This window comes from Melampsora larici-populina, assembly GCF_000204055.1.
Source record: "Melampsora larici-populina 98AG31 unplaced genomic scaffold MELLAscaffold_54, whole genome shotgun sequence".
In the NCBI taxonomy this organism is placed as follows: Eukaryota; Fungi; Basidiomycota; class Pucciniomycetes; order Pucciniales; family Melampsoraceae; genus Melampsora; species Melampsora laricis-populina.
In genome coordinates, this window is record NW_006768818.1 from 406,690 (window position 1) to 418,376 (window position 11,687).

Sequence of the window (11,687 nt, forward strand, 5' to 3'; positions counted from 1 at the left end):
TATATAACTCTCCAACAACCTTCAACAATGGTCAACAACCTCCAAAAACCCTCAAAAACCGTCAAAATCAACAGAGTATCCTCCAATGTAATCATATGATGTCATAAAGATTATTGTTTGTAATGATTCAAGGCGTGAATTTGATCAATTGATGTAGATAAATGATGAACAGATCTTCTTATGATGAATACAGGTGATTTTTTCCTAATATTCATAGCTGAAATCCATTTTTGGAATTACGAATTTTTTGTAAGGTTGTTCAATTTTGTATTACTATAGCTCATTTAATAGCCCTCGTGATTCTGATCATTTATCACCCCTATATCACCTATTTCTGATGTGTGATGAATAAGTTATTGAGTTGTAAAGATTGCAAAAATAAAGTTTTGTCATGTAAATGTCACATGTAACCTCCAAATTCGAAATTCACTCCAGTTTCTTTGTTGCCTTATAACTTTTTCACTACTCCTCCGCTACTAATGATTTAAAGGTTGTACATTATGAAACCAATGATTTTGCGTCGAATGAACTATCACACACCTAATTCTGACAAGTTTTACCATATGTAATTAACTGAAAACTCCCATTTTTGATGAATTTTGACTATTTTCACGTCTAATAATGATTTTCCTTCTATCAAAAGATCATTCCACAGCACTCCAATCAATCACACAGCATTAAAATCCTTCTGAAAAACTCTTGGCACAATCAATCCATCAATGACATCACTACACAGGAATTAATACCATAGTACCTTTCTTCGAAATTTCCCTTTTCTTGAATAACTTCACACCTCCCTTATCAATCCTCATGATTAAGGTTGCTGATGACTAATATGATCCTTCTCTTTCACAATAAAACCTTCCTGAACCAATATCTCTTCTAATAATAAGCTAAAAACCATTTTCCAAAATTTCATACCCATATTTTCGAATTTTTCTCCAACTTTCTTAATATTCTTCTTATTCTTCCATTCTTTTCATAACAGTTTCCATTCCTAAAGATCCAAACTAAATGTTCTTCTTCCTCAAATCTCCTCTTACTAATTCTCCTAATTTGATTTTCACTCTTTTACTATTTTTATTGATCTTTTCGAATTTTTCTTTACTCTTAAATATTCTTATCAATTGCTTATGTAAATATGTCAGGGTGGCAAGTCTCTATATGAGCCTGTAAGGTCTAGACTTACTAGGTTCGAGGCCCTGACTGCTATTTCTCTGGTTACGAGGAATAGGTATGGTAGTAACACTACAAGATGTTTCACAAGGGATATCGAGACGGGTAAGTACTCTAATCCTTCAGCGTGATTTTGGAGAGATAGCGGCTTACCGAGGTTTTCGGTTGAAGGTTGGTCACACCTAAGCCGGTTCGGATCCTACTAGACAAGTCTAGAAGGTAGCCTGTTGGGAACAGGGATCTCGTCAGCTGAGCGATGACGGATCAAGATCAATAGACCAGAAGAATTCCAACTAACTAGTAGAAGGATGGAGCCTTATCCAGGCGTGGACTTCGAGCTGTTGGCTAGGATTAAGGACTGGGAAGCAGAGGCTCCGGAGGCGATAATCCAAGGGAACTAACAGGAATACGGACAGATAAGGGGCTTCAGTATGAAGCAGAGAACTGATTAGATAAGCGTAGGGGAAAGGATTTCCTCAGGCTTCAGGATCAAGAGTGGAACTAACGGGTGATTCTAAAGATTCTAGAAAACGAGTATAGTTGGGCTCTTGACAGGTGTTTTCGGGATAGAAATATCTATACGAAAGTAAGTAAGTTGAATCAGATGCCTTCTCTTCTTCCTGTCGAGAAGGTCGTATTTATACCCTTTCTCTCGACTGCCAGCTTGTGGTTGCTGATATGCTGCGTTTGAACTTGCTTCGTGGGCGCCCACGTTAGTTAGTTGGTTGGTAGGAACGGCTCCTGTTGCCTCATCTGTTTGAAGGACATTAGGTCGAGAGGCTCGTCGTCTCTTCTACGGCTGTTGATTTCATCTCAGCCTCCTTCCCTTTTGGGAAGGGTGACTTATGTCTTGTACTCGTGCTAGGGGCCTTGGAGTCTTGTGGGTTTCACACTTGGTATTCCTTCGTGATGTGGTTCGCGGTCTTTGACACTAGACCTATAAGTTGTAATTCTTTCATTATGCTTTTATTGGGTTTGGGGTCTTTGAAACTAGACCTTAAGTTGTATCTATTTTTATGTTATTTATTAATTATTGCTCAATCTCTTCTTGGAGTACCTTTGGCTCTTCCATCGGAAGGCTCGGGTGCTGACACTCCCCAACCACAAGGAGAGTCACACTCTCTTATGCGCTCTATACTTCCGCAGTATGGCTGAAGAATTAGGTATGTCTTTTGCTTCTAACCATTTGTCTTCATCCGCGTGCTTTCCTTTGAACCTTGCTAGGTATAAACGAGTGTCTCTGCCGTTCAGTCTGACAAGTTTCTCCTGTATTACAGATTTAATAGCTCCCACCGGCTCTTCTTCAACGGGTAGTTCCGGCTCCGGCGGTTGTTCCCTGTTAGGGAACTTATCTTTGTCAGACGATTCATACTTTTTCAACAGCGACACTGGGAAAGTGGGGTGCTTCCGCGCAATCGCTCCGGTCGGAATAACTTCCACAGCATTGCTGCCGTGTAGCGCTTTTATGACATATGGTCCAATAAATGGATCCCTCAGTTTCCTTGGCCCCTTGAGGTTCGTGAAGTGTGCTGTAGAGATTAGTACCAAGTCTCCTACTTGGAAGCTTGGTTCTTGGTGTGTCTTATCCCATCTTGATTTGTTGTACTCCACTGAGGCTTGAATGCACTCTGTCGCGTGTTGTCGCGCTTTTTCAAGCATGTGGTGAAAGCTAACAGATGTCGGGTGGAAGGTAGAGTCCTTTGGACGTAGTAGTTTACTTGGTGTTCGGATGTTAAAACCTCGCTCGATCTCGAAGGGCGATTTCCCTGTGGTGCTGTGCGTGCTAGTATTATATGCTATCTCCAGTGCTGGTAAGAGACTCTTCCAGTCATGTGTATAGCCGTCGGGGTCCTTGAATTCCAACCCAAATCCGCAATACGTTCGGATCAGGGATTGCATGCTTTGGATCATCCGCTCTGCGAGTCCGTCTGTTTGCGCGTGGTGGGCGGTTGACATTGCTAATTTTGTCCCAGAAAGACTAAAAAGACCTTTCCAGAAATCCGAGGTGAATTTAGGGTCTCGGTCACTGATGATGACCCTAGGGAGACCCGAATCACATACTATCCGTTCCCAGAATAGCATTGCTACATCCATGGCTGTCGCGTCTTTATGGCACGGCAAAAACCTGCATCTCTTTGAAAATCTATCCACCACGACTAACACGCAGTCGACATTGTCGTGTCCCGCTGGAGGAAGCCCGCTTACAAAGTCCATGTTTATGACTTCCCAGGGGACTGTGGGTTCGTCTATTTTCTGAAGAAGTCCCAGTCTTTTCCCAGTAGCTTTATTCGATTTTTGGCATCTGTCGCAAGATGCCACGTACTGCTCCGTCAGCGTCCTCCATTCCGGCCACCAGGCCGTTTGCTTGACCCGGTCAATGGTCCTATCGGTACACAGGTGTCCTGCCATGATATCGTCGTGGCAAATTTTTAATATGTCTGTCTTCATATCCGTGGATGTGATCACCATCACGCAGGAGTGTTTCTCCCGATGATACAGTACGCCGCTGAGTAAGGTGAATCGTCCTTCATCAAAGGATTTTTTCCACTTTCCGTCTAACGTTGTTGACAGGGGCAAGTTCTTGTGATCTTGCTTCAGAATTTCGATAAGTTTCATGGTATTTGGCTCCAACATGTAGTCTTCTTTGACTTTATCAAAGAATTCGTCTGAGAGATCGCAAATGCTGATCCCCATAATGTGGAGGTCTCTCGTACTGTCTTCAGGATCCCATGCTGGGTTTTGCGCGTCGTTGTTAAGTGCCATGCGGCTAAGTGCGTCGGCATTTTCATGCTTCCTCCCTTCTCGGTGTGTGATGGTCATGCACGACCTGTACTCTTGGATGGCTATTTGCCAACGCAACATGTGCCTATTAGGCGTTTTCATATTTAGCAAGGATTTCAAGGCCGTACAATCTGTAATTACTTCGAAATTTGCACCATCAAGGTAGTAATGGAATTTTTCCAGGGCCCAGACTAGGCATAAATTCTCAAGTTGTGTCGCTCCGTAGTTCAACTCAGACTGTTTCAATTTCCTCGAGATACAACTAATCAGTCCCTCTACTGGTTTGCCGTTGATGACTTGGGTTTGTTGTAGAGTTGCTCCCAGCCCGTCAAAACTGGCGTCAACGTAGACCTTAAACGGAAGCTTGAAATCTGCATGGAGCAAGAAAGGTGCTTCTGTAAGCTTTTGTTTCAGTGCTTTCCATGAAGCTACTCTATCCTCGGTCATCTCAAAAGTAACACCTTTTTGTAAGAGTTTGTACAACGGTCCACTTACTTTGGCGAAGCCTTCCAAGTGCGACCTATAGTAATTCGCGAATCCCAAGAAGGATTGCACCTCTTTCACCGATTGTGGTATGGGCAGCTTGAGGACTGCTGCGACTTTATTCTGATCTACTGCGATCCAAAGTCCTGAGACCACATGTCCCAACGCTTTCAGCTCTTGGAAGGCAAAGTTGGTCTTATTCAACGAGATCGTCAAACCCATCCGGATTAGTCGTTTAAAGACCCACTCTAGTTTGACCAAGTGTTCTTCCCAGGTCTTGGAAAAAACTATAATATCGTCGATGTAAACTATCATCCATCCTTCACTTAACTCGGCCGCGAATTCTGTGTCCATAGTTCGTTGAAAATGTGATGGCGCTGTCTTAATTCCCATTGGCATTTTCAAGAACTCGTGAATTCCCCTATGCGAGATAATCCTAAGGTATTTTCTACTCTGTTTCTCCACCACGTTCTGATGGAAGCTTTTCATCGCATCCATCGTCGTAATGTACAGCGCCTCGCTAAGGTTTGTCAAGCAGTGATGGATCCTAGGCATCGGGTACCTGTCTGGAACCGTAAAGGTGTTCAGCGCTCTGAAGTCACCGCACATGCGTGACTTTCCATTATGCCACACAATGATAACGGGGGTTGTAATATCTACCTCCTCATCCGCGCCTACTTTCCGTATAATCTGCAGGCGGAGTAGTTCGTCAATGTGTTTATCGATTTCGTCCCTGCTCCTGGGACTCGCGGGATAAGCTTGCTTTTTCAGCACTGGTGGGTATGGTTTATCCACCGTGAGCTTAATTGTCATCTCATGACCTTTGATTGTCCCTATTGGGTTCTCGCCGTATGCAAACGCTTTTTTATGGGATCTCACTAGTTTATTCAGGTCGTTTAGCTCTGACGCTTTCAATCTTGGGGATATATTGCATAGGTTGTACGCTTTCTCGAATTCTTTATCCGTGTCCTGCGTAATCGCTTCTATACGATTCTCTCTAAGGGAGTTCAGAAGAAATTTCTTTTTCTTGTTTTCATTGCCTATAGTAAAGTATTTCTCCTTGCTATGGACAATATCTATCCCGTACAATCGCAAATACTCGCCTCCTAGGATTAGATAGTTAGATGTTGCATTGTCCATCACCACGAACTCAGGTTGAATCCGAATGGATCCCAATCTGTGTGGAAAAGTGAGTGGTAACTCTATCACTCCCAGAGGCGTAAGGCTTGTACTGCATCCTCTGAAGGTCATTCTGCTCGGAGGCATGATCCTATCTTCCCATCCCGGAAGGATTCTCGACAAGTATTTTTTACCTACAATGGAACACGCGGCGCCGCTATCGAGCAGGACATGTACCTTCGACTTGTTTTCTAGCAATGCTGGTGTTACACAGTGGTCCCCTAATGTATGGGCTTTGCCCTTCTCTGGCTTCGACATCATCAGTCTCGCATCTGAAACCTGCTTAGACGCTTCATCCCACTCCTGGGGTATTGCTGCTTGTGACTGAAGCTCAGCGATGTCTAGGTTCCCATCGGGTTCCACTGTTATAGTGGCTATTTCGCTTGTCCCTTCTGAAGAGGAGTAACACGGCGATAATTCATATTCTCTCTCAAGCGATCCAATGTAACATCGTGGGTTATATCCCAGATGAAGCGTAAATCCGAATTCGCTCAAATCTCTGCTTCCTAGTACCAGATAATCTATATGTTGATCCGTGGTCACTACAAATTTAGTCATAAGCAGACAAGGGTTCCAAGTGTGTTCGATTTTAATAGGAAGGGCTAGTTCTCCCAGTATTTCCGAATCGTAATCCTGATTCTCAATCGCGGTTGAACGGGTGTCCGCCGCCCATGTTCGCCAACATACGTTCAGCACTCTGGTAGAGGCCATCGAAGGTCTCAGACCTGTGTCCAACAACATCTTACATCGGATACCGTTCACGGAGACCGTCAAAAAGGTTCTTGTTTCTGGCACATCCAGTATCGTTCTGGGTATTTCTATAGGAGGAGCAGTTGAAATCGCGTTTTCCGAGATCCGTAAGTTGGTAGCGAGCTGCTGTAGGGTTATCCCCGCGCTTTCTGTAAGTGTATTTTCTACATCCAACGTGTTTCCTGTATGGCTTTCGGTTTCTGAGATATTCAGATCTTCGGCTATCCTGAACATGTCTACGTTCCCTACACAGAAGTCAACGTCCTCCTCTTCCGTCGTGCTCTCGGAGTCTTGTGACCTACTTCCTTGTAGCTCACCTTCATCGCTGATCTGCGGTTCCGCATCCACTGCGTTGATCTTTTTCTCGAATGAGAACTTCTTCCCGTCTTTTGTTTTAAAGGGTGGCTTTTTGCCTTCTCCATTCTCTGGTTTCCCGTCCTTACCTCCGCGGTAGTCTCTGTTTCTATACTCTTTGTTACTATAATTCTTATAGTCTCTGAATTTCGAGTTGCCAAGCTGGACCTGCTTGATGTTTTCCGCTTTCTTAAAGCGACGGCCGATGGAGGTGTGCGTTACCACATCTTCAAAGATGTTGACAAACGCTTCGAAGTCCGAATATTCGCGTATCCTGGACTGAACTGCGTGTTCTATATCGCCGTCGCATAGACCTAAAATCTTATCAATTTGTTCTCTAACGCTCAGCGTGGGCCAAGCCGCTTCCATTCTCCTTCTCTGGAGTAGGAGCCATGCTACCGGCTTGTCTTTATGTTCCCAGCTGAACACATCTCGGTCGAAAGCTGTACTCATTTTCCTTTTCCATAGGGGTGTCCCAAAATGCTCTTTGATGATCTCGCGCCACTCGGGCCAACTACGTGCGCCTACTGCTTTCCGCTTGTTGGTATACCAAGCTCTTGCTGAGTCTGTCAAGATGATACCTAGCTTACACGTGATAAGGTGATCTGGCATTTTTGAATCTTCCGCGTTATTGTCGATCCATTCGATCCATTCCAAATGATTGTATTCTCCTTCTCCGGAAAATTTTGGCCAATCTTTGGCCGGGAGGTAATCCTTCCTCATTTGCTTCACAATATCCGCATCCGGAGACGCGTTATTCGCTTGGACTGGGAGTGTTGTGTCCCTGTCATACCCTTCCATTGTGCGCCGGTGGTTTGTTACTAGCTCGTGAGCAAAAGGATTATTACTTAGTGATGGTCCCTTATCGAACACACCGTTAGGTTCCGGTAACTGTTCTTCGCTGTCTTTTTTAGCGGTTGATTTGTCCAGCATCGATACTATCCTGGACACATTCCTATTGGTAGCTAGATTCATCTGAGCTTGCTCATCGAATTTTTCCCCTAATCTACACATCAGCTCCCCCAAATGGTGGCTATGCGTTTCAATCAGTTGCTGATTCGTAACCACCTGGTTGATTAGCAATCTTTCGATTTCGTCTTGATGTTTGGTCCATGCCGCACCTACATCCGCACAGCTGCATTTAAACATGATTATCGTTTCTTTGATATCCTCAAAGTTTACACTCATCTCGTCGTTCAGGATGTTCAAACAAAAATCCCATTTTTCGTTCAATTTGGATATACCTTCGTTGAACTTTTCTTCCATGATTTTCTGCATTGTTGCGAACCTTGTATCTAGGTCTTCCTGATGGTCTTTCCATGAGTGGATGGACTCTGCCGATAAGCTTTCTGTTTGTAGTCTTAGCTTCTTAAATTTCTCGCTAAGGCTAAAATTTTTATCTTGTGAAATGGGACTTAGGTCATGCGACGTATTTCTCAGAAGGCCTGGTAACACGAAAGGGGACGCTCTTGTTTTAGCGTCCGCTATCCCTGTATCCTCAAGTTTCCTCACGTGCTCTGTCTTCTTGGCTTCGGCAGGTGCGTGGGTTTTCGCATGAAAAGGCTCAATTTCTCTCATGTTCTCACTAAGGCTCACGCTCTTTGGCTCGGTCATCGTTTTGGGTCTCATTTCTAAAGCATTTGTTCTTCTGTTCAGGCGTGTAGGAACGGTAAATACAGGGACAACAAGTTTTGGGGGTACAACTTCGCTAATTATACGGTGCGATGAAAGAAAAGGACTTGGTGTCATAAGCACTGTATTACTCATTGTTGGGGTTCCTTGGGGTTCTCCTGATGTTGCTTTGGGTGATTCTTGCCCTTGTTCTTCGAGCCCTTGATGCCTTTCATGGCTCGGTAGTACGCTCGGCTGAATGACAACATTTGTTGCATGTTGCGGGCTTCTTCCTCTGCTTGAGGAGGTTTCTGGTACGGGGCGTTGTTCGAACGTTGGGTTTGGGTTCTCGAGGGTCCGGCCGTTGAGGATGCTTGCGCCGGAGGGGGAGGTGTTTGTTTGACATGCTGGTCCCGTCCGATGAAGCCGTTGTGGGTTCTCGCTAGCAACTTCTGCTCCTCCACGAATGGATCCCACTGCGTGTTCATCACTTTCTTGAACTCGTCCCCCATCAAGATCACCAAGGTCTCGTGAGTTGACTTCCACAATTTCAGATAGATCATGATACTGCGGGTGTTGTTGGGGTTCGAGGTCTGAGCGCTGAGCCAATTCTGGAAGTTGTGGTCGTGCAGCTTCATGATCTGTTGTACCTGAGCTTTGTCCTGCTCCACTTGCAAGTCCGGTGGTGGATGCTCTGCTGGGTGGTCTGAATCCATGAGGACGTCTTGGTTGGCTGCCAACGGAGTTGGATCGACGGATTGAGTCACTGTAGTTTGGCCGTCCGACGGTTTCTTCAAGATCTTTAACCCGGCTAGACTTTCTGGGTGCCATGGTAAGAAGATTTCGTAATTGGATTAGAAATGGTAGAGTATCAAACTAAAAGGAGTCTATCTTCGATCTTTTGACGAAGAAAAAACGGAAAAAAAAGAACGGTCCTGAACCAGTACTTACTAGTCACCCCTGTGGCTGTAGTAATCGGTATCTCCCCAGTACTCGGTGTGGAGGTAGGGGTCTGGACTGCGTTGCCTTGGTCGCTCGTCGACGATGAGGTGGGGGTTATTTCTCCCTCCTGGTGGACCGGGGTCTGCTGCGTTGACTTGTGCACTTAGTACACAGCGTCAAAAGGAACGGCGAGAGAAGGAAACGAAAGGCAACAAGCGAAAAAAAGTATGTGTTTTTTTTTTTTAGGATAAAAAAAAAAGGTAGTTTTTAATCAGACTTTTTTTTTTTATTGTTGAAAGAAAGAACGAAAATTTAAAATAACTAACTCGAGCGTGTTTTCAAGTTCGGTAAGTAGCTCTCTGATTTGGTTCCAGATCTCTCTGAGTTCCGCTATCCTTTCTTCGGTGGTGAAGTTTCGTAACGGAATTTTGAAAACCTAAAAAAGGGAGTAGTAACTAAACTTTCTGTGTCTTGGGTTTCTACGCACGATGAGGCCCCCAATTGTCAGGGTGGCAAGTCTCTATATGAGCCTGTAAGGTCTAGACTTACTAGGTTCGAGGCCCTGACTGCTATTTCTCTGGTTACGAGGAATAGGTATGGTAGTAACACTACAAGATGTTTCACAAGGGATATCGAGACGGGTAAGTACTCTAATCCTTCAGCGTGATTTTGGAGAGATAGCGGCTTACCGAGGTTTTCGGTTGAAGGTTGGTCACACCTAAGCCGGTTCGGATCCTACTAGACAAGTCTAGAAGGTAGCCTGTTGGGAACAGGGATCTCGTCAGCTGAGCGATGACGGATCAAGATCAATAGACCAGAAGAATTCCAACTAACTAGTAGAAGGATGGAGCCTTATCCAGGCGTGGACTTCGAGCTGTTGGCTAGGATTAAGGACTGGGAAGCAGAGGCTCCGGAGGCGATAATCCAAGGGAACTAACAGGAATACGGACAGATAAGGGGCTTCAGTATGAAGCAGAGAACTGATTAGATAAGCGTAGGGGAAAGGATTTCCTCAGGCTTCAGGATCAAGAGTGGAACTAACGGGTGATTCTAAAGATTCTAGAAAACGAGTATAGTTGGGCTCTTGACAGGTGTTTTCGGGATAGAAAGATCTATACGAAAGTAAGTAAGTTGAATCAGATGCCTTCTCTTCTTCCTGTCGAGAAGGTCGTATTTATACCCTTTCTCTCGACTGCCAGCTTGTGGTTGCTGATATGCTGCGTTTGAACTTGCTTCGTGGGCGCCCACGTTAGTTAGTTGGTTGGTAGGAACGGCTCCTGTTGCCTCATCTGTTTGAAGGACATTAGGTCGAGAGGCTCGTCGTCTCTTCTACGGCTGTTGATTTCATCTCAGCCTCCTTCCCTTTTGGGAAGGGTGACTTATGTCTTGTACTCGTGCTAGGGGCCTTGGAGTCTTGTGGGTTTCACACTTGGTATTCCTTCGTGATGTGGTTCGCGGTCTTTGACACTAGACCTATAAGTTGTAATTCTTTCATTATGCTTTTATTGGGTTTGGGGTCTTTGAAACTAGACCTTAAGTTGTATCTATTTTTATGTTATTTATTAATTATTGCTCAATCTCTTCTTGGAGTACCTTTGGCTCTTCCATCGGAAGGCTCGGGTGCTGACAAAATATATGATTTGAAAGATAATGAAATGAAGATTATAAATCAACTTTGATAGCCTTGATTACTAATAACTTCAATAATAATAGTGCCTTTGACCAAAAACTCGAGTTTTCACATAATTTTTAAATTTTTTGCTTAAGTAGAGATCTTGCTCACCACAACGTGTGAAAATGCTGAACATATCAAAGCCTTTGCCGACTTCAAGATGCGCAACCAATCTCTATTTGGCCTTCGCAGGAGGTTAAATCGGCCCCACACCAATCTTCACCTCGATCCTACTGCAATAATGATGGATGACACTGGCGAAGCAGACATCACCGAAAAAGCACTAATGCTTGCCGACGTCGAGGAACGCGAGCACGAAAGCGCTCGAGATGGTGGCGAATCCAATAAATTCAAAAAACCTGTGATTATAGCACATAGTAAGACACATAACAAGCAGCTGATGGTTGCACCTTGTGGGATGATCATCGCACGAAAGACGTTTTACAAATCCAAAGGAGTTTCCAAAGTGAAGGTACAGCAAAGCTTACATTCTCTTTTGATCATTCTATGTTTTGTTAATTGCTTCATTGATCATTCAACAGGACTGGATCCGAGAAGTATTCCCTAAAGAAATGCCACAGGTTGTATTTTATGACAATGCGTGCGGGCTTTACTCTCATATACAAAGCAGCAAAGAAGATCGCGAAGCATTTCGCAACACCCTCCTCCCTGTCGACGCTTTCCACATCAAGTCTCACAAGGACTCTCATAAAACCTGCAAAATCAACAACGACCCAGA

General features: G+C 44.4%; 1 protein-coding gene across 1 annotated transcript; it reads right to left on the minus strand.

Annotated features, from left to right (window-relative positions):
* Positions 1-1,943: 1,943 nt before the first annotated feature.
* On the minus strand, positions 1,944-9,165 carry MELLADRAFT_111514 (uncharacterized protein; the record flags this gene model as incomplete). Its single annotated transcript, XM_007415854.1, has 4 exons — positions 1,944-2,045; positions 5,899-6,344; positions 6,366-7,260; positions 7,456-9,165. 4 exons carry the CDS (start codon positions 9,163-9,165, stop codon positions 1,944-1,946), a joined length of 3,153 nt encoding a protein of 1,050 aa, XP_007415916.1.
* Positions 9,166-11,687: the final 2,522 nt, after the last annotated feature.